General features: G+C 47.4%; 1 protein-coding gene across 3 annotated transcripts in view; it reads left to right on the top strand.

Moving 5' to 3' along the window:
• NUP210 (nucleoporin 210) overlaps nucleotides 1-23,394 on the top strand; it is a 156,619-nt gene that overhangs the window by 62,306 nt on the left and 70,919 nt on the right. For all 3 annotated transcript variants that reach the window (XR_011994302.1, XM_072720204.1, XM_072720203.1), the window contains exons 2-6: nucleotides 7,707-7,843; nucleotides 9,349-9,480; nucleotides 13,132-13,228; nucleotides 17,054-17,204; nucleotides 18,970-19,102. Coding sequence is in view for 2 of the 3 variants with exons in the window: in XM_072720203.1 (XP_072576304.1) it covers nucleotides 7,707-7,843; nucleotides 9,349-9,480; nucleotides 13,132-13,228; nucleotides 17,054-17,204; nucleotides 18,970-19,102 (650 nt within the window). In the remaining variant the exon portion in view is untranslated. The remainder of the gene's footprint in view (nucleotides 1-7,706; nucleotides 7,844-9,348; nucleotides 9,481-13,131; nucleotides 13,229-17,053; nucleotides 17,205-18,969; nucleotides 19,103-23,394) is intronic.

The raw sequence follows: 23,394 nt of genomic DNA, 5'->3' as shown, positions 1-23,394 counted from the left end.
CTCTCCAGTGTTGTGTGTGCCATACCCTGGGGAAGAGACTCATGAAGTGGGAGAAATATTGGACCTTTTGTTGCACAGACCTTGTTGTGATCCCTGGCCCTGCCACTTACAGCTGTGTGGCTTTGGGGAAATTGCTGGACCTCTCTAAGCCTCAGCTTCATTTTCCCAGATGGGCATGCTGGAGGATAAGTAATCTGATGGGTATCAGTTTTCAGCTCTGGGCATAACACATGGTGGACAATCCCCTTTGTGATCTTTTTCCATCTCCCTGTATTAGTAAGGATTTTCTAGAGAAACAGGACCAATAGTATATAATTTTATTATATTTAAAGAGATTTATTATAAGGAATTGGCCCATGTAATTTTGGAGGCTCACAAACCCCAAGATCTATAGGATGAGTTGGCAAAACTAGAGACCTAGGAGAGCCAATGATAAAACTCTCATCCAAAGGCTGCAGGCTGGAGACCCAGGAAAAGCTGATGTTTCAGTTTGAGTCTGAAGGCAATAAGCCAATGTCCCAATTCAAAGGCAGTCAGACAAGATAAATTCTTTTTTTTTCTTTTTTGACAAGATAAATTCTTAATTGGAAGAGGATCAGCTCTTTTGGTCTATTCAGGCCTTCAACTGATTGAGTGAGGCCCACTGACATTAGGGCAATCTACTTAGTCTACTGGTTTAAATGTTAATCTCATCCAAAAATACCCTTGCAGAAACACCCAGAATAATGTTTACCCAAGTGACCTCTTGACCCAGTCAAGCTGACACATAAGATTATTGAACTCCCCCAGCACCTTTTTATATTATATTTTAAAGTTTTATTTATTTGGGTAATCGCTATAGCCAGCATGGGGCTTGAACTCATGACCCCAAGATCAAGAGTCACATGCTCTTCCAACTGAGCCAGCCAGGTGTCCCATACTTTTATTTTTTAATAAAAAAATAGTCCCCTGAGGTCTCAGCACTAGCCAGATGTGAGGTGCTCTTGCTCATCATTCCCTCTCTTATCTCCTCTGCCACTCCCTGCCTCTGTGTGCCTGGCTTGGTGTGATTAACTGTTGTATCTCGATAATTACCCGTTCTCCCTCTCTGGAAAAGGTGATTCTTTTGCCAGATCCTGGAAGCAGAAATATGCCAGAATTGCATATGTGTAGCCAGGTCTTCATGCCCAACCCCGGATGGAGCCAGCCTACCCTCCTAGAGCATCTGTACGGTTTTTAAAGCCCACTTGGAGATCTGTGAGATGCAGAGAGAGCACTTCTGTGTATCCAGAAGGGGACTTGAACAGCAGAAGACAGCCAAATTTGGCCTTGGATCACATGTGTGCTGGCCCTGGCCCGCAGCATGGCCCATAACCAGTTCCCTCTTTCTGAGCCTCTGTTTACTTCCCTGTACAGTGAGGGCACAACAGCCATTCTCTAAGTTATGTTCACTGTTAGGGGGAAATATTTATATTTAGAAGTTGAATCATGAGAGTGACAGAGAGAGGCGGAGACACAGGCAGAGGGAGAAGCAGGCTCCCTGCAGGGAGCCCGACCTGGGACTGACTGAAGGCAGATGCTCAACTGAGCCACTAGGTGCCCCTCTGTCCTGGTTGCTGCCCAGTGTTTTTACCCCCTTCCCCTGGCAGTCTCTGTTTGGGCTTCGAGTCCCAAGGGTGCCTGCCTGACACATTCCCAACAAACACTTTCGAATATGCTTTTTCACCTATATTCCATGTGAACCTCACTGTGACAGAGACACACAATTACTGGATTCTGAGGTTCTTTTGTGCCTCTTAAAAGTACCAGCTGAAGCAGGCAGGCCTCAGGATGTCCCAGAAAATGTCAGATAACTGAAAAGAGCCCTTCTGCTGGTAACAGAAACACAACCCTAGGCTGTCGGGGGTTGCCTAGGGGCAACCTGTAGGGGGCTGGCATGAGCCATTCCAGAAGCTTCAGATGCAGCATCCTGGAGATCAGAGAAAATTTGTGGGCGACATGAGCGGGTAGGGGATGTGGCATGGTCTGTTCCAGGCCTGGCCCTCTGCCACATCTGCTGACGTTTCTCGGCACTTTAGTGTTTCTTTTGAGGTGCTTTCTGGCCCTGTTAAGGAGTGTGGCTCCCATTGCCCCAGCTTAGCCGAGTTGAGCAGGTGCAGTGACTGAGGCTGAAGCCTGCTGCCAGCCTGTGCTGGAGCCTGTCTCCCCTGCGTGGGATCCCCCTGTCTCCTGGCTGGGATGCTAGGACAGCCTGCAGGCCTCAGGATGGGGTGGGCACCTCCTTCCAGCTGGAGGTCCAGCATGCTGCTTTGTCTTATCTGGAGGCTGTTATCTGGAGACTTAGCACCCTTGGATCAGCCCTAAAGGTGAAGAGGGGAAACTTTCTCAAGAGGTGCTAAGAGCGCTCAGCACCTGCCAACTCCCAAGCCAGGCCTTGGCAGGGGTTAGAAGATAACCCTGGGACAGGAGGTGGATCGAGAGGAGTGTGTGCCTACCTGGCTCTCCACCTGCAGAGCAGTCCACAGAGCTGGCTGGCCTGGGCCTTTGCCAGTCTCCTCAAGTGGCGTTGAGTGCCTCAGTGTCGCTGGGCAGTGTGTTGGAATGAGGACGTCTGGGATGTGTTGGGTTACATCATAGGTATAATTAAAATTAATTCCTCTATTGCTTTAGTATGGCTTTTTTTTTTTTTTTTTAAGATTTATTCATTTGGGAGAGAGAGAAAAAAAAAAAAAGCAGGCAGAGGGAGAGGAAGAAGCAGGCTCCCTGCTGGGCAGGAAACCAAAGTTGGGGCTCAATCCCAGGACCTTGAATTCATGACCTGAGCCAAAGGCAGATGCTTAACTGACTGAGCCACCCAGGCGCCCCTTAATAATGTCTTTTTAATAGGAACTTTTTAAAAAATAGGAATGAATCGGTGGAGCACAAGGTTTTCTAGGGCAGTGAAACCACTAAGTGTGGGTTACAGATGCTGGATACATGTCCTCATACAGACTGCAGCCCCGAGAATGAACTCCCACGTAAACTGTAGGCTCTGGGTGATGGTGATGTGTCAGTGTGGGTTCCCAGTTGTCACAGACGTACCCTCCCTTGAGGCATGTTGACAAGTGTGTGGGGGTTAGAGTATGGGAACTCTCCTTACTTAGCACTCAATTTTGTGTGAATCTCAAACTGCTCTAACCAAGTCTATTAAATTAATTTCACCTGTGAGTTTTGTTAAGGCGATTGTTAAGGCTAAATGTGATCTGCCAGCTTTCTCTCGGACAGGTTCATCTGGACTGAACCTCACCTGGCAGCACGCAGGCCTAGAGGGAGAGGTGGGGTGTTTCCAGCCAGACCTCCAGGCTGCCAGGGCCTTTAGGTGGCAGCCCTGCAAGGGTGGGGGGATGCGGGAGAGAGAATTCCTGATTCCTGGCCTAGCACCGTTCTTACCTGTATTGATTCATTACCCCGGGCTCCGTCTCAGATTAGCTCGCTGCTGTGGGGTAGCGGGAGAAGAGGTAGCTGTCCTTGTTTTAGTCTTGAGGAGACTGAGATTCAGAAAAGTGAGGAGGTGTTTTCAGCCCAGACTGGGAGCCCCCAGGTCTGGCCACCAAGGGGCCAGGGAGCAAGCAAGACATATACCACACTGTTTCTGAAGCATAGAAGTGGGATATGATGAATTGTCTTTTGAAATAAACTTTATTTTTGAGAGCAATTTCAGCCTTCACAGAAATTGAGCCAAAATCACAGAAATCCCATATTACAGAGCACCCCCTGTAACATCCTCCACTGTCAACATTTGTTAGAATCAGTGAACCTACATCGACACATCATTGGCCACCAAAGTCTTTAGCTTACATCGTGGCTCATACTTGGCATCCTATGTCCTGTGGGTTTGGACAAACGTACAATGACTTGTGTCATCATCATCATATCAAACAGCATAGTTTCATGCCCTAAAACATCCTCTGTGCTTGGCGTATTTACCCCCCACCCCGTCTTTTTTTAATTAATTAATTTTTTGTTTTTGTCTTTTTTAAATTTTAAATTGTGGAATAATTTTATTTTACTTTTATTTTTTTAAAAAGATTTTATTTATTTATTCATGAGAGACACAGAGAGAGAGAAAGGCAGAGACACAGGCAGAGGGAGAAGCAGGCTCCATGCAGGGAGCCTGATGCGGGACTCGATCTCAAGTCTCCAGGATTACACCCTGGGCTGAAGGCGACACGCTAAACTGCTGAGCCACCCAGGCTGCCCTGGAATAATTTTAGATTTATAGAAATGTTGCAAAGATAATATAGAGATTCCTTATATCCTTTACCCAGCTTCCCTGAAGTTCATGTGTCCCACAACCAGGAACGTTCATCAAGATGAAGAAATGAACACCAGTGAATAGTCACCAATGTCTAGACTATTTGCATGTCACAGTTTTCCCATGGAGGTTCTTCTTCTGTTCCTGGATGGGGTCCACATTGTGGGTTTTTTGTCCTGCCTTGTTAGCCTCTTCTCATCCGTGTGAGTTTTCTAATTTTCTTATTTCCACACTCGGTTCCACGTGTTTTATATATGTGTGTGTTTGTGTGGTTTAACAGTCTTTGAAAACTATCTTATTTTTAAAAATTTTTTTAAAAGATTTTTTTTTTTTTTTAAAAGATTTTATTTATTTGTTCATGAGAGACAGAGGCAGAGACACAGGCAGAGGGAGAAGTAGGCTCCCTGCAAGGAGCCCAATGTGGGACTGGATCCCAGGACCTGGGGATCACGACCTGGGCCAAAGGTAGACACTCAACCACTGAGCCACCCAGGTGCCCCTGAAAACTATCTAGAGGGGTGCCTGAGTGGCTCAGTCGGTTAAGCATCTGCCGTTGACTCAGATCATGATCTTGAGGTCCTGGGATGGAGCCCCACATCAGGCTCCCTGCTCAGTGGGGAGACTGCTTCTCCTTCTACCCCTGCCTCTCCCCTCTGCTGTGCTCTCTCTCTCTCAAATAAATAAAATCTTTAAAAAGAAGAAACAAAACTATCTTTGAGTCCCAGAGCTGCCACCAGCTAAATGAAGTGTGTTTCTAGCATGGTGTGAGGCGCATTGTCACAGGCACCTCCTCTCACTTTCTTACCTGTGTGTGTGTCCCTGCCCACTTTGTCTTTCCTTAGTCTCTGACATGCTGTTTTCTCAGAAGAAAACCCTCTGCAAGGGGACTGCAGTGCACTTCCTCAGGGGCTTGGGGCTCCTTCCTTAACACAGTGGGTGAGGTTTCTGTTCTGAGTACTTTGAGTGGAGGTGTGGGGATGCTCGCATGGCACTAACACCACAGACGCATGCCGAGCATCTCCAGGCACCCCACCAGCAGCTCGGCATGCGTCTGTGGTGTTGGTGCCATGTGAGCATCCTCAGGTGTGTGAGGAGGTGCTGCTGTGCCTACCTGGCCCTGGAGAGACACCCAACCCGTGACATGCCAGCAGACGTGGAGATGTCTCTTTGGCTACATTTCACACCATTGCTTTTTAATACCAGGCATTTTTTTTTTTCTTATGAGTTTCTTTCTGAATATCCCAGATCGATGGTGTTCCAGTGAATTTAATTAAGCAAAGGACAGGGAAGGAAGCTAAGACTGGAAGAGCCTGCTGTGATCAGGGTGCTGAGTGCAAGCCCTGGGAATGAGTGTTGGACACTCTGCATGGGGGGCCCTCCTTCCCTAGGTCCTGGATTATACTGCCAACTCCCTGAGGGCAACACCTTGTTTTCTCCTCTGTAGAGTGTGCAGCGGACTGGATCGTGCACCTGCTTAAGATCCCCCAGGGGCTTGTCATTGCTTTTGGAACAGATCCAAGCTCTTTGCTTCTGGCCTCTAGTGCCTCCCTGATCTCCGTTCCTGCCATCTCCTTTAAGGATTTTTTTATTGAGATGTACTTGGCATATCACATTGTACTAGTTTAAGGTGTACAACATAATGAGTTGATACATGTGTATATTGCAAAATGATCACAGTAAGTCTAGTTACCACCCATCACATACATAGTTACAGTAAGTTAAAGTAAGTTAAAGGTAAGTTTATCCCTTTTGATCCCCTTCTCCCATTTCCTCCCCACTCTGCCCCACCTCTGGCGACCACCAATCTGTTCTCTGCACCTATGGGTTTGGTTGCTTTTAGAGTTCACATATAAGTAAGCTCATACAGTATTTGTCTTTCTCTCTGACTTGTTTCACTGAGCATGACACCCTGAGGGCCCATCCGTGTTGCCACAAAAGGCAGGATTTCCTCTTTTGTGGCTGAGTAATATTCCAGTGTGATTGTGTGTGTGTGTGTATGTGTGTGTTCCACATTTTCTTTATGCATTTGACAATTGATGGACACTTAGGTTGTTTCCATGTCTTGGTTATCGTGAAGAGTGCTGCAATAAACTTGGGAGTGCAGATATCTCTTCAAGTTAGTGATTTCATTTCCTCAGGATATATTCTCAGAAGTGGAATTGATGGATCATATGGTAGCTCTATTTTTAATTTTTTTGGAGGAACCTCCATACTGTTTTCCAGAGTGGCTGCACCAGCTTGCATTCCCACTAATAGTGCTGGCGGGCTCCCCTTTTCCCACCTCCTTGCCAGCACTTGTTATCTCTTATCTTTTTGATAATAGCCATTCTAACAGGTGTGAGGTAATGATCTCACATTGTAGTTTTGACTTACATTTCCCTGATGATTAGACTCCAAATTTTGAACAATTCTCACAAAAAGCCATTAGCAGGTCAGGGTGTTGGTTAAGAGCACAGGCTCTGGCCAGTACCTCCCATCTCCTTGACCTCAGCCACTGCCCAGCTCCCTGACCTGAGTCTCAGGCCTCAGATCACACTAGCCCTCCTGTTCTTGAAGCGCTCCTGGCTGTTCCCACATCAGGGCCTTGCCTGAAACACCAGATATTTGTGTGGTATTCACTGAGGGGTCTCCCCCAGAGGCTCCCCTGAGCTTTCTGTCTGCAGAGAACTACAATGACACATGCTCATTCAGTACTTTCTGTGAACTATCTGCTCTGCCCATAGCCACTCATTCCCATCCCGCCTCAACTCGGAAACTGTTGTTAGCCTGTGTCATAGGTGAGAAACCATGGCACCAACCTTGGCTCACTCCCCCAGCCATGCTATCCCCTTCATCCTGTTGTTGTCAAGCCCTGTCTCCCAATAGAAAGTCACCTTATAGATGTTACTGGTCTCTCTCCCCATCTTCTCTGTAATGTCAGCTCTGTGCACATCAGGATTTTATGATCGCAATTGTTATCCTTACAGTTGATGATGTCCAGGTTTTATAAGACCTGTTTAGAGCTGTCTGGGTACCTGTTATGTGCCAGGCTCGCCCAGAGGTCAGCAGGGATACACAGCGGTTCCTCCTAACCAGACACCATAGGCAGTTTTCCCACCGATAGAGAGTCATTTCTAGTTGCATAGATTAGTCTTGTAAGGTGACCATCTACTGATCATGGAGATTGTTCCCATGTGTTAGGTGTCCTGTTTAATTTGTTCGGCAGAAATGTGTGTAGAGGTCCCATGCACTCAGGTGATCATTCTCCTATTTGGAGGGGCATCAGCCAGGCCCCATGTCTTCCCGGGTGTGAAGATCCTGGATGCTGCCCACCTTTGTTCTCCGTTTAAGTCTGGGATGTAGCTCCAGATGGGGAATTGCACCTTTGGCTTCTGGGCCCCGCTGTGCCTCTTGGGGGAGCTTCAGAGAGTCAGTTCTTACCTTCTTGTCGCAGGTCATCTACCCGGCCAGAGGTGGCCAGTATAGAGCCACTGGGAGCGGATGAAGGACAGTGCTCCCAAAAGGCAGTGGTGCAGGCACGCCTGTCTCAGCCTGCCCGCCTGACCAGCATCATCTTCGCCGAGGACATCAGTAAGAGCTTTGAGTGCCCTGTGGGAACCCCTGGCAGGGACAAGAGATGGGAATCACCCCACTGAGACCTTGGCCACGTAGCCCGCCCTTGGCAGTGCTTTCTCTTTCTCTTGTTGGGGCAAAGGATGCTCAGGCAGGAGGGGAGGCCAAGCAAGCAGCACCAGCTCTAGTGCCTCCCAACAGCACTGTGTCCTGTTTTCCCTCTCGTGGAGGCTGGCTTTCATTTCTTTTTTTTTTTTTTATAAAGATTGTATTCATTTCTTCATGAGAGACACAGAGAGAGAGGCAGAGACATAGGCAGAGGGAGAAGCAGGCTTCCCATGGGGACCCTGATGTGGGACTCAATCCTGGGACCCCAGGATCACGACCTGAGCCAAAGGCAGATGCTCAACCACTGAGCCACCCAGGCATCCCCTGACTTTAATTTATAAATAATTATTTGTTACCCAGATAACTCCTCTGTGGGTAGAGTCAAAGTGAAGAAAGTTGTTGCAATTCTTTTACTACCCCATATTTAACTTAACATCCTATGGTTGTAAAATGCTTAGAAGACAATTAATGTCATTTCCTGTCATGTTTTCTTCCACTTAACATGATATGAAAAGTTCTTATTTTTATTAGAGCCATTTTTAATGGCTGAATAATATTCCTCATAGGGGGGTTGTCCTGTAAGAATCCCCTTCTATTGGACTTTAGATTGTTTTCAAATGTTTGTTCCAGCATATATAGAAAAGTAAATATGTTTGTACAGAGAACAATTTTGGATTCTTTGAAGCTATTTTCTGCCAAGGATAGATTCCCAGTTTTACATATGAATATTTTTTATGGCTTTTGATGTAGTGCTTTCAAACAAGGTACCATTAACAGTACACAGGTTTTCATATGGTGCCTGGAGAATGGTCACAATGATTTTTTGTCACATGCCATTATTTTTAACTGGAGAATTCTCCAGGTAATGCCATTTATGTATCTTATTTATGGAGCAAGTAAAAAGCTCTGTGCTTGCTCACACAACTCTTTTATTCTATAGTACAGTTGATAGTCTTGTGTGAAAACACCAGTGCAAAGCAAACAAACTCTGGGTGCAGTTCCTAATTTTAGCGTAGGGACAAGCATTCAGAACAGCGTTATCTTTCTGGATTCTAACTCATCACAATGTATCCTGGCCATTTAACTTAATGGTCACACCCCATCAAAACCAGATTTTCTCTGAGGAGTTTTCTCATACACAGCCTAAAATGCTGGTGGTCACCTTGCAAAAGTGCAAGAGGGGTGATGAAAATGCCTCCGAGCCCTTACTCCGTACAGGTCCGCGCTGACTTTGAGAAGGCCTGCGTGCTGGTCAGCAGCTTGGCTTCTGAGGATCACCCGGCTCCATTTCATGGTCGTGGTTTTGTTGGTTGGTCTCATCTTTGCCAAAGTGCAAGAGTACCTGAGCTATGAGACCCTGGAGTGGGGTCGGGGTACCGCCTTCTGTGCCAACCCCTCTATTCCCGTCCCTCCAGCCACGGGCCAGGTCCTGCGCTGTGATGCCATCGTTGACCTCATCCACGGCATTCAGATTGTCTCCACTACCCGTGAACTCTACCTGGAGGACTCTCCCCTGGAGCTGAAGATCCAGGCTCTGGACTCTGAAGGTGAGGACGTGCCCCTGACAGTCTGCTTCTCTGTCCCTCCACGTCTGGCCCTGCTGTTCCCCCGTGGAGGGCTGTTCCAGCCAGGATGGCAGGGTTAGTGCTGGGGAGATGCTGAAGAGGTCAGGACCACTCTGAGTAGCCCCCAGGCCTTGGGAGGTGGCACCCCTTGGCCTCTGCAGCAGGGCCTGTGAGATGAGAGATTCGGCATCCCTGGAGGCAGATTCCATGCCTGTGCACGGGATTGTGCTGGGTAAAGGCATACCTTTGGGAAGCTGACATCCAATGTCTTGGCAGCAATGAGAAGCTGGGAGAGGCTCACTGAATCACCACTCTGGAAACAGTGGGCGCCTTCTCCTTGCCTGGCTTTGAGGGCTGGGGTTGGCTCCCTGGTCCAGACTGCAGGGCACACATGCAAATGTGTGTGCACGCTGGGACACGTCTGTGTGCTGTCCCTTGCACCGTCTTTCACTTTACTTCACTGGATCCAATATTGGATTGTTCTGGGGCTCTTAGAAGATCTGTTCTTGGACTGTCTTGGTTGCAGCCTAACCTCTTGGGAAGCTGAGCAAAGGGAAATTTGTAGGCTAAGATTCCTATGGGAGAAAGTCAGGCAATAGACACCTTTCAAGTGAGGGATCTCACAAAACTTAAGCCCAGTCCTTGCCTTACCTTGTCTTTGAAATCTTCCCTGACCTCTCCAGCTCCCTCTGCTTAAAAATAAAGTTCTCTAGATCAGAATTTCCCAGCTTGCTAGTATCCACACTTGGGGCTGGATAATTATTTGTGGTAGGGTCTGTCTAGGATGTTATAGGATGTTCAGCAACCTCCCTGGCCTTTACCTATGAAAGGTAGTAGAACTCCCCAAGTTTTGAGGACCAAAAGTATCTCCAGCCTTTGCCAGATGTCCCCTGGGGACAAAAAATCCCTGTTCTAGAGCATCTTTCAGGTCTCTCCTTCCTGTCTATTCATTTATCAGATAAGCTGCCTCACTTTTCTGAACTATTTTCTGGTCTATGAAATTGAGATAGTGGTGCTTATCGGGGGCAGGGGGGCTGCAAGGATTTGGTGAGAAGTGTGTAAAGGGCTTAGAGCTGGGCAGCCTGTAGTAGGTCTCAGCGAGCCAGGTGACACCTGAGCAGTTCTACCTGCTGGGCATCCTGCCAGGTGCTGGGAAGGAAGGGCTGGCTTCTGTCTCAGTAGCTCAGGCCATGAGGGGCCACATGCATCTCAGTAAGTGCTGCTTGTCATCAAATCCGATGTGAGGCAACCTCAGGGAGGGTTGGCAGTTGAGTGTGGGGGACAGAGGTCAAGACAGCTTCTTAGGGACATGCTGTTTGACCAAGTCATGAGGAGTATGGTGTTTGACCACCTCAGAAGGCCATTTTATTCTGGAGGAGACTAAACTTGAAGCAGGTGCCATGGTGGGGGATGCAGGATGTAAAGGATCTTGCATGTCAGACATGGGGGTTTGCATTGGTCTGAAAGCAGAGGGAGCCAGGGAAAGGGTTTGTGCAGTGAGGTGATAGGAGCAGGGTTCTGTGGGAATTACTCAATGATCTTAGGAACAAATGACCAAGCTTGAGGCCACGCTGAGGCCAGGCACTCCTCTGAGCACTTTGCATGATCTAACCTCATTTCATATCCAGATGATGAATCCGAGGCACAGAGTATGAACACACGTGTATGCAGGGAGAAGACATGTAGTTAGTGTGTAGCAGAACCAGAGTCTAAGCTCCAGCCTGGCCCCTAAGTCCACTCTCTTGGCCAGTGCTCTGCAGACTTTTCCTGTGAAGGGCCATATAGCATATGGCCACACCGTCTCTGGTCTCCCGCTGTTGCTCCAAAGCAATCATAGAGGATGCATAGTGACTGTGTTCTAATAAAAATTAATTTACAGAAACTAGCAGTGTGATGTGGTTTGCCAAGCCCTGCTCTTGACCGCTCTGTTTTATTTCCTGTCTTATGTTACTTTTAAAAAAAGATTTGTTTATTTTTGAGATTCATATACCATGAAATTCATCCACTTAAAGTGTACAGTTCAGTGGTTTTTGATATATTCACAAAGTTGTACAACCATCACCACTAGGTAATTTTAGAACATTTTCATCACTGCAGGAAAGAAACTCAGTACCCTTGAGCAGTTCCCATTCTTTCCTCTCTCCAGCCCCTGGCAGCTGCTGCTTTTAGTGTATATAGATTTGTCTATTGTGGACATTTTATATAAATAGAATCATACAACGTATGGTCTTTTGAGTCTGGTTTCTTTCACTTAGCATAATGTTTTCAAGGTTCATTCATATTGTACTGAGTATTTCCTTCCTTTTTATGGCTGAATAATATCCCATTGTATGGATAGAGCACATTTGTTTATCCATTCATTTGTTGATGGACATTTAGGTTGCTTCTACCTTTTGACTGTTGTGAATAATGCTGCTTTGAATATTCATGTGCAAGTCTTTGTGAAGACAAAGCTTTTCATTTCTCTTGGGCGCATACCCAGGAGTAGAATTACTGGGTCACAGAGTAACTCTATGTTGTCCTAAAAGTAATGGCCAGGACAGCCCAGTTTTCTGGAGCTTTTGCCACGCCCTGCTGTGCTTGGCTTCTGAGATCTCACAGGTGGGATGGGGTGGGACCTGGGGCCTGTCAGACTCTAAATGCCTTGCCCTTTGCACTGTAGAAAGAGCTTTTCTAGATTTCAGATGTTCTTATTTGGGTTACTGGGCAGACAGATGAAGACTGTGGGGAGGGGGACAACAGAGCATGGTGGGGAATGTGGCAAATCTGAGACCATGATCCTTTCAAGAAGGCTAAGCAGAGGAACTGGGGCCCAGGAGGCTGGATCAGTAGACTTTTCAATAAGCTTGGAAGCTGGATATATATATATATTGCATTTCTTAATTTGAAACGATGAGAAATAACCCAAAAATGTAAAAGCAGCGTTGTGTAGGTAAAAGCAAAGCCACAGCTCCTCAGAGATCTGGTTTTAGACCTACTGGTTTCTATCTCCCACCCTGTTGTAGGGCATCTACACGGAACCAGACCTTGTACTTACACTAAGAAGGTCTTTGCAGACTGTTAGGACCCCCTCTGAGTCCTATCTCCAAAATCATCGCCCAGTCATCGGTTAGGCTCTGCTTGTCCTGACATCTGGTCAGAAGGCTCACGGACAGCAGGCTGAACTTCAGAGCTAAGGCCAGCTTGGGTGGCTTGCCATCTCCTCTACACTGGGACCCTGGGAATCTCGGCATCCAGGCAGAGACAAGATGCTGCTCTTCATCCCCAGCTTCTTTCTCTGCAGAGGGAGAGTAAGGAGGAATAAATGACTCCAGTCTCGCCTAGACTGTAAAGTACTTGTTGATGTGAGGGGTGGTGGTGTCACATGCTACCCTGGGCCTGTCATGAGCAGTCAAAGGCTGGAGGTGCAGTGGGAAGAACACGAGTGCTCACCTAGGACTTGGGTTCACATCCCAGGTGAGCCCTTCATGGTCATGTGACCCTGACCCTGTAGGCCTCAGTTCTTCTTTCCTGAAATGGAGGCATGACACCTGCTTTGCAGAGGGGTGGTACTGACTGTGTTTTCCCCTTCTCCTGGACCCCAGTTAACTCTGCTGCATTTCTGCCCCCCCCCCCCCCCATCTGCTCTTACAGGGAACACATTCAGCACCCTGGCTGGGCTGGTCTTTGACTGGACAATTGTGAAGGACACGGAGGCCAATGGGTTCTCAGACTCCCACAATGCCCTGCGGTAAGAGGCGCCTCACCTTTGCAGGAAAGCAGGAAGGGGTCTGTCCGTTGGCTCCTTGTAGGCTGGGGTCTTTTATCATCATCATCAACCTCAGCAAAGGAGCCCAGGGCAGTTCCTAGGATGCTGGCCAGCATTCCCCATGACTGATGAAGGAAGAGTACTGTGGCTCACATGGCTGTGTGGGAGCCTTGCCGCTTCTGCAGCCCACTGGTGGGCCGTGGGAAGTTGTCAAGGAGGCTGGCATGTCTGGCTGTGAAAGAGAAAATTTGCCCCAGATAACGGAAGCTGCACAGGGTGCAGGAAAGGGTTGCATATGGCCTCAGAGGGCAGTGAGAGGGGAGATAGGTTGTGGCTAGGAAGACATTCCAGCAGTGACAGCCCTTCCCAGGAGCAGGAGGCTATGTTCCCCAGCACTGGAGGATGCAGGTGGATTCCTTACAAGATGGGCTCGGTAGGCATCTTGACTCACTCAATCCCTCCAACAGCTGTATGGACTCCCATACGCCCATTGTTGCCATCTTTTAGACATAGAAATGAAAGTTTAAGCCATTTGTCAGGTGGGTAAGTGGTGGAGCTAGAATTTGGACTCAGATCTACATAAATATTCACTATCCAATATGATAATCACTAACCCAACCTTGGCTATTTAAATTTAAATGAGATAAAATGAAAAATCCACGTCCTCAGATGTACTGTGTTTCAAGTGTTTGTTAGCTATGTGGCTAGTGATTACTGCACATTGGCCAGAGCAAATGTGGACCAGAAAATCCTGTTGGCCAGTGCTGTGCAGACCCAAGGTCTGGGCTTGTATCCCCTGCTATTGCATATTGTATGCTGCATCGTCTCATGCCTTATTAATAAAATTTTAAAGTCTCTTGGGGATCCCTGGGTGGCTCTGCGGTTCAGTGCCTGCCTTTGGCCCAGGGCGTGATCCTGGAGTCCCGGGATCGAGTCCTGCGTCAGGTTCCCGGCATGGAGCCTGCTTCTCCTTCCGCCTGTGTCTCTGCCTCTCTCTCTCTCTCTATGTCTATCATGAACAAATAAATAAAATCTTTAAAAAAATAAATAAAAAAGAAAGTCTCTTCTAAGGTGGGTCACTTAGATGGCTCAGTGGTTGAGCATCTGCCTTTGGCTCAGGTGATTCTGGGGTCCTAGGATTGAGTCCCACATCAGGCTTCCCCACAGGGAGCCTGCTTCTCCCTCTGCCTGTGTCTCTTCCTCTCTCTCCCTGTTTCTCATGAATAAATAAATAATCTTTATTTAAATTTATTTATTTTAAATCTTAAAAAAAAAGAATAAAGTCTCTTCTAAAGGAAGTCAGTTTTTTTAGTATTCCCTTACAGTCTTTATAAAATTTTATTTTATTTTCAGTATAATTAACATATACTATTATATTATAAAACTTGAAACTATTATATTAGTTTTAATATTTATTAATAATTAATATTTATTTAATAATTATTGAAACTATTATATTAGTTTCAAGTGTACAGTGTGGTGATTCAACAGGTATGTACATCACCTGGTGCTCATCACAACAAGAACCCTCCTTCATCTTCATTACCTATTTCCCCCATCCCCCCTCCCACCATCTTCCGTCTAGTACCCACAAGTTCTCTATAGTTAAGAGTCTCTTTCTTGGTTTGTCTCTCTCTCTCTCCTTTCTTTTTCCTTTGCTTGTTTATTTTGTTTCTTAAATCCCACATGTGAGTGAAATCATATGGTATTTGTCTTTCTCTGATGGACTTATTTCATATAGGATTATACTCTGTAGCTCCAGAGGAAGAGTTAATTTTGAAAAAAAAATTCACAGCTATTTTCAGCCTACAGAAAAGTTGCAAGTGTAGTACAAAAAGTGGTGTCCCTCCCTGAACCATTGAGAGCCGACCTGATGTCCCTAATTATATTAGTGTACATTTACTATCAGTAACAACATTTTCCAGCATAGCCACCATGTCATCAAAATTAGAAGATTAACACTGATGCCTACTGTCATTAGCATTCATTCAGGCCTTGCCAACCTACCCCAATTTTATCCTTCATATGAAGCAAAAAATCCAGCCAGAGTCACTTGCCGTATGTTGTCCTGTCCCTTAATCTCTATCAGCCTGGGACAGTTTTTTGTCTTTCTTTTTTTTGGGGACCTCAATACTTATGAAGATTATATAGTCCAGTTATTTTGTAGAATGTCTCTCATTTTGGGATTATCCAATACTCCCTCCTGATTAGCCTCAGAGCTTTGCATTTTTGGCAGGAATATCACAGAGTTGAGCTTCTGTGTTCTCCTGATTGCATCTTATCATGATTTTGTGGGTCTATCTCTGATGATCTTCACTGTCATCACTTGCATTAGGTGGTGTCTGCTGGGGTGCCCCCACTGTGAAGTCACTGTCTTACCACTTTCTAATTAGCAAGTATTTTGTGGGGAATTAAGAGTCTGGTCTTTTATCTACACCTTTAAAAGTCCAGCTCGGGACTTTGGGGAAATCTCAGGTCAGCTCATGACTGTTCTCATGGCAGACATTCTCATGCCCTGACACTGCGAGCTGGGTTGCCCTTTTGGGTCAGAGGTCTTTGGGGGGATAGGACCCTCAACCTTTGTCTGCCAAATGAGCTCTAGAATTTCTGGCATCTCATAAAGCCAGGAACATGGGCTGCGCAGTCAGAGACTTGGATTCCCATCCTGGCTGGGTTGCTTCCTGCCTGTTGGCTTTAGTCAAGAACGCAGCCCATCGGGGCATCAGCTTCCTCCTCTATCAGAGGGAGGGGATTATTGTGCCTACCTCTGAGGGCAGCTGTGTGGGTTAGCATGGTGACCGGTATTCAGAGCCCATCTCTGGGCCTGACGCACACTAGATATTCAGAGAATGCTGGTTCCCTGCCCCATTCTGTGCTGCCAGGTGTGTTTCCTGTCACAACAGCCCCCTGAGCTTCCAGGCACTCTGTACGTGGGCTGAATGTTAACCAAAAATCTAAGGTGCTAAGGCATGTTGCAACCAGAGTGTCCTGGATTTTCATTAAATCCAGGATGTGACAACACCTAGTAAAACCGGGCAAGGAAATAAATCACAGCATAGTACAGCACCCGGCAGGTCTTGGGGAGAATGAAAGCGTGTCCAGTGGACTGCTCTTGTTCAAGTGGAGAGGCGGGCTAACTTATAAATCACAGGCTGCAAAAGAGACTATTGGAAAGGGTCCCTCAAGCCAGCCCTGCTTCCTGCCGACCCTCCCCAGTGTCACCACATCCTGACTTCTCTTCCACCTGGGGCTTCTCCCCATGGCCTAACCCCAGGGGCGAGAAGATGGGTGTGATCCCCTCTTCCTGACACTTCAGAGGGAGGGTCATTGAGAATCATTTCCCAGTGGCAGGAACTGGCCCAGAGGTGTGGGTAGAATGTAGCAGGGAGCCCCGGGAGCCTGGTGGGCATTGCTGGCACCACCCCAGCTGGGTCCATGGTCTTGGGCCTGCTTCTTAGTTTCCCTGGGCCTCACCTGTCACATCTATGAGAGTGAAGCATTTTGACTAAACAGGTGGTCCTAATATTTCAGTGTTTACCATAATCACATGCAGATTTTGAGAAAAGGCACAGTGCCAGTCTCATGCAGACTAAGGCCTGGGCCAGAGGCCAAGAATCTGCATTTTTCATGAAGAGGTTGGCAATTCTGATGTAGGAAGAAGTTTCAGGGACACATTTCTGAGCAGCACTGGGTAGGGCACCACCACTTATTTCAGCGTCTGGCCCCTACTAGGAGGTGCCAGTAGACAGTGAATCTGTTAGGGTCTTTCCTTCCCCAATCAGGTCTGATGATACTTTCCTTTTCCAGAATTCTCACATTCTTGGAGTCTACATACATCCCTCCTTCCTACATCTCAGAGATGGAGAAGGTGGCCAAGCAGGGGGACACCATCCTGGTGTCTGGGATGAAGACTGGGAGCTCCAAGCTCAAGGCACGCATCCAGGAGGCCGTCTACAAGGTGGGACCCTTGGGCCCGGGAAGTGCTGGGCTTCCTGGGGGTGGCACCAGGCTGCCTGTTCCCACTCACGCCTGTGCACACATTTAGGAGTGGAAATGAGTTGCTCTACTGTGAAAGTTTCACTGTTCATGAAATGGGAACTTCAAGGTGTGATTCCATATTTCTGTTTGTTGGGTTTGGTGTGTGGGGACCACAGCTTTTGAGAGAGGTAGTTGGAGGCCAGAGTACACCACCTCCAGAGTCACAAAGGAGTTGATGCGTTGTCACTTTTGAGGGAGGTCTAGGAGCAATGGGATGTTTATTAACTAGCTGATTTTCAGCAAATACTCTCCTGTCCTAGTATAGGGATGCATCCAAGCATTTGGGGCTCTGAAAACACTGGGGATTTCCTGGTGTCCTCCACACTGTCTCTGAGCCCCATTTCGAGCCCTGAGACTGGTGGTCCTAGCTGTACAGGGCTCAAGCTCCTTACCTCGCTGTACTCCAAATCACCCTGGCCTCACTAGCACCTGCATGTTGTGGGCACACGTCTGCCCTGCCCTTGCCTCCTTTGAACTACAACCGTGAGATCTTCCTTTTGTTTGCCTGGTTCCTAGAGCTCATGCAGGAACAGTGCAGCACTCCATTTGCCCATTGAATTTCTAAAGTGACAGATGAGAGAACTCCTCCTGATTCATTCTTTAGTGGTTTAGCTAGTAGGCCGGGGGTCCTGGAGGCTTTTAGAAGTGCGGGACATGCCATATTACAGGGGTTAGTCCTGCAGTTAGTGTTTGGAGATCATTTGCCTCTTTTTATTCTGGGCCCCCGAGCCCAGCCTGTCTACCTCTGTCCTGCCTGTTACCTGTGTGCTTCCCTGTCTGCCGTGCTGGGCCACAGAGCTGGGCCCCAGGGCTGCTTTTTTTCTCTTTGGATGAGTCAAAGACATATTTAACTTACTAGTAAGTGAGGAAACCTTTAAGACATTACAGCTGCAGCAGAGAACCCCAAGAATTTAGGAATTCTTGAAGCAGAACTGGTCAATATCCACAGGACAACAATTGACTGCACCTCCACCTGAGATGGTGTATTTGCATGTCTGTGGATGAGAATCATTTCCTTTGCCAAGTTTTCTCCAATTTGAAGAGTTGCCAGGTGGGGGCCCAGGTAGACTCTGGTAACCCGAGGGGTGCGCTGGACTCCAGACTGGTGGTCTTTCTCCCATTTCAAGTCTCCCATGTCTTTTCTTGATGAGGAGGTCACGGCATTGGGGGGTGGCCAGGGGGGTGCTGAGCACTCATCAAGGACATACATCTCTCCCCTTCTCAGGTTTGCCCTGGCCTTTGGGCTTTTGTGGGTGGCACCCCCGAGCCCCTGGTGGCCATAGTATCCATGGATACCACTCCTCACTTTTCCAGTGGTTTAACTATTATGATTGTATGTTGAGCTGTAATGTGCATAATGTAAAGTGATGTGCTCCATAGGGTTTGGCAGTAGCCACTAAACATGTGCCTAGTATATGCACAGGATTCCCCTGGGGCTTTGGGGGTCTGAAGGTATGGGGCTATGAACATTGCCTTGTTTTTTCACCCCTAACGTCTCTGTCCCCACATAACAATCCTGAGAAGTTCTAGATTCTTTTTCTTGACCACACTACTCGCTGTTCCCCAACCCCACCTCACTGTTTTTCAAGACCTGAGCTGAGATCAAGAGTCAGATGCTTAACTGACTGCACCACCCAAGCACAATACTCCCCCCTCACTTTTTCTATCCTCCTCTTTCTTCCAAGCATGTGCGCCCTGCAGAGGTCAGGCTGCTGATTTTGGAGAACATCCTTCTGAACCCAGCTTACGACGTTTACCTGATGATGGGGACCTCCATTCGCTACAAGGTGCAGAAGATCAGGCAAGGGAAGATTACAGGTGGGTCATGAACTCAGCATGGTAATCATGGCAGAGGCTCCCCTTTTTATGGTAAAATACACATAATAAAGTTTACCATTTTAACCATTTTTAAGTGCACAGTTCAGTGGCATCAAGTGTACTCACATTGTGGTGCAATCATCGCCACCTTGGCTATCTGGAGCTTTGTCATCTTCCCAGAATTGAAACTGTTTCCATGGATCACTTGCTCCCCAGCCCCTGGCAGCTACCATCCTACCTTCTGTCTCTATGGATTTGACTTCTGTAGGGATCTCAAAGAAGAGGAATCCACCATATTTATCATTCTGTGACTGGCTGATTTCACTTACCCATAATGCCCTCAAGGCTCATCCTTGTTGTAGTATGTGTCAGAATTTCCTTCCTTTTTAAGGATGAATAGTATTCCACTATGTATATTAATGTTTTGTGACCAGAACACAAGATATCAAGGGTCTCAGGTACAGGAGTATCACCTGTCCAAGGGCTTTGACATGTGTTCAGGCAGGTGCCGCCCCCAGGTTGGAGGGTCACTCTGTCTGTGATGCAGAGTGTTGTTTAAGAAGCATATACAGGCTTCAGTATCCAAGAAACTCGGGTTTTGTTGTATAGATGGGGTCCTGAAGGACACCGTGTCACCTGAGAGCAGTGGATCTGATCAGAAGTTACAGTGTGGCAGAAGACTCTGCCCCTCAGGCCATGGAAGCTGAGAATGGGCCCCTTCTGGGTAGGAAGCAGGGCAGGGCCTCTTGGTCAGAGATCTGAGAGCTATGCCCAACCAGGGAAGGCAGTCACCATGGTAAGGGTGGGTGATTTAACGGAGAGGTCTTGAGAGCTCACCCTGAGTTAGTTCAGGTGTCATAGTCCAGAGGAATGACACATCTCAAGGGACCCAGAAAACTTTGGGTTGAGTCACTGACCCTCCATAGAAGTCAAAGAGTAGAACACACAAAAGATGCCCCAGGGCCAGAAATAGGAATGTTGCCTCCCTTTTATCAGTAGGGAAACGAGATAGAAAGTTTGTTCAAAAATGATACACAGCAAAGGTCTACCATGGACAAGTCATACAGATGGAAACTGTCCATTTGTTTTAGATGGATTGGGCTCGTTTTCTTTTAATTGAGATATAATTCACATCACTGTTGTTTTAAACAAGGTGACTAAGCAGGGAAGTCAGGAGTGATGGCCTTACAGGGATGTGAATTTCAGCTGCTGTCTCACATGGCATCCCTCTTTGGCTCAGAATTCTAGGTGAGAGGCCAGCCACCTGGACTTATTAGCATGCAGATCATTGTAACCCCAAATTTATTCTCTTTCTTTTTTTCTTTTTTAAGTTTTCTTTCCTTAAACGTGATTTTCTTCTTTTCTTCCATATCTTTATTTCCCTTCTGGCTGCCTCCCTTTATTGGGTGGCTTTCTTTTCTTTCTTTCTTTCTTTTCTTTCTTTTCTTTCTCTTTCTAGATTTTGTTTATTCGTGAGAGACAGAGAGAGGCAGAGACCTAGGCAGAGGGAGAAGCAGGCTCCCCTCAGTGAGTCTGATGCAGGACTGGATCCTTGGGACCCTGGGATCACGCCCTGAGCCAAAGGCAGATGCTTAGTAGCCACTGAGCCACCTACATGCCCCAGGTGGCTTGCTTTCTTCCAAGCCCATTTATTGAGCACCTACTTGGTGCCATAGTCTGCTGGGTGCTGCATATGCTGCCTGGGTTCCTAGAGCACACAGCCCAGTAGCCAATCTGGTGATTACTCTGCAAACTTCTTACAGGTGGGAGCAGGTGAGGGAGAGAGGGGCCCTTGGAACTTATAACAGGGGTATGTGTGCTCTTAATGCAGGGCAGCGTTTCCAGGGTAGGGGCAGGGCACAGATCTCCCCACTCAGTCCTCAATCCCGTTCGTGTTTGTACTGTTTGCAGATAGCTGGCATAGGAACCAAATTATCAGGCAGTACAAAGTGTGGGAAGGCCATGCTGATTGAGGGAATTGGTGTCTGAAATAACTTGAGAAGTGGAACGGTGGAAGTGGCAGAGAGAAAATGCACAGGGGCAAGGAGAAACACCTGTATAGGCTGGTGTCGGTGACCCAGGTATCAAAGGGTCTTGGAACTCAGCACACCCTTGGGCCATGGCTGCCCAGAACTAGCTCACATGGGCTGTGTGAGCAGGGGCTAGAGCCAGAGGCAGGGGAGTGAGCTCCTCATCCTCCTTTACTCAGATCCACTTCTCCAGGAGCTCCATGGTCATCCCTGGAGCCTACCTAGAGTGGGTTAGGGGCATTAGAAGCACATCTGAAGGGTCAGCCAGGGTTGGGAGGGTCACAGAGCCTGTCTCCTGGAGGCATGTGGGCCTCCTGGCTTACGGAAGGGTAGCCTTGGGGATGGCCCTTTACCCTCTGCAGATGGCAGATGGGCTGTTCTGGTGCCCCAAGAACAGCCTTCCTATTTTTACAGATAGACAGTGACCCTTAGCATCTGCAAAGCCTTCGGTATTCAGTTCCTCTTACAAGTAGTGAGTTCTGCATTATAAGAGGTATTTCAGGAGTCCAACGCCCCCCCTTATTTTCATTGTCTTAGGATTTTGTAATTATCTTGTGCAAGATCTTTTGAGAACCGTATATTCATTTCCCAAAATGGCCTATTCATTTGGAGAACTTTAAATAAGGGAGGAAGCTAGTATTTCATGAAGCAGTATAAAGTACTACTTTATTGAGCAATGGCATTATTTTATTATGGCATGGATCTTCCATGCACTGCTGCCATATTATGAACACAGCCCAGCTCGGCTGGGCTTCCACCATGTAGAGGACAAGGAGATGGTCTGTGTATACACTAGGGATTCTCAGTTCCAGCGTGCACTGGAATCACCCAGAGGGCCTGTTCAAACCCAGAGCACTGGGCCCAGAGTTAGGTTCAGCAGCTCTGGGGTGGGCCCAGTCATTTGTAGTTGGCAGGTGTTGCTGATGGTCCAGGGCCCACACTTTGAGAACCTGCTGCTCCAGGGCAAATTTGGGGGGACTTACTACAACACACAAAAGACACCCTAACACAGGAAGTGGACCGGTTGCCTCCCTTTTTGAGTTCCCATCAGAATTCTTGGGAATTCTGAAATTCCTCCTGGCCCTTGTGCTGGATGCCTCCTGTGGCAGGTCCTGAGCTGGGACCAGAGAGGAATGGTGAGGAGGGGTGCTGTCTGTGCCTCTTGGTGTTCTCTCTTCTTTCTCTTGCCGGGGTGTAGGGACATGGCCACCACACCTGCAGGCTCTGTGAGCAGGTGGCTTGGTAGGAAATTTGACAGACCAGGAGGGGTCATGTAACAGTGCATCTGAAACTAATGATGCATTGTATGTTGGTTTGTTGAATTTAAATTAAAAAATAATAAAGAGGGACACCTGGGTGGCTCAGCGGCTGAGCATCTGCTTTTGGTCCAGGATGTGATCTTGGGGTCCTGGGATCGAGTCCTACATTGGGCTCCTCTGCCTGGGTCTCTGCCTCTCTGGGTGTCTCTCATGAATAAATAAATAAAACCTTTAAAAGAAAAAAGTAATAAACAACAGTACTCCTGCTCTCTTTGGCTTGAATCCCAGCTCTGCCACTCCCCACTATAGGACCTCCAACGGACTTCTTGTCCCAGTTTCCACAGCACCACCATCTTGAAGGCGTGGGCATCAGCAGTACCCGTTTCAAGGGTGGTTGTAGGATAGAATGAGGGTGATGTGCACATAAAACACCAGTCACAGTCTTGCCACGTCTTAATTTTGTGGTCAGCAATAGCCATTTATATCAAAAGCATCCGTGATCATTACCCCTAGGGTGTAGAAGATTGACGCAGAAGTGGTGGGTTTTGTAGGACCCATTATTTCCTGGGGAAATCGTTTTTCATGCTGGCCCAGATTGAGTGACTTCAACATGACACAGCAGAGAAACATTGATGGATGGTGAGGATAGCAACAGAGAAAATTCTTTGCAAATCCTAGACTGAGCTCCCCAAACCTGGTTGGGAAGCCATGGATTGGTACTCTTTTGGAACCCCCCAGAGGCTTTATGGCTCCCGTGAGCCCCATCCTGGGCCCCTTAGTGCAGCAGCAGAATTCACTGAACTCCTGTATTCTGCAGGTAGTCTGCAATTGGCGTCAGAGGCTGTGCTTAATTAAAAAAAAAAAAAGTAGTTTATGGCAATCACTAAAAAAACTGATTGCTTCTGAAAATTCATGGAGAGTGTCAGTTTTGTCCACAGGCATGGAGAATATGTTAAATTTTAAAGTGTTGAGAAAATTGTAACACTGTATGTTAACTATACTG

Source organism: Vulpes vulpes, chromosome 9 (genome assembly GCF_048418805.1).
Source record: "Vulpes vulpes isolate BD-2025 chromosome 9, VulVul3, whole genome shotgun sequence".
NCBI lineage: Eukaryota > Metazoa > Chordata > Mammalia > Carnivora > Canidae > Vulpes > Vulpes vulpes.
This window is presented reverse-complemented; position numbering and strand designations above follow the sequence as displayed.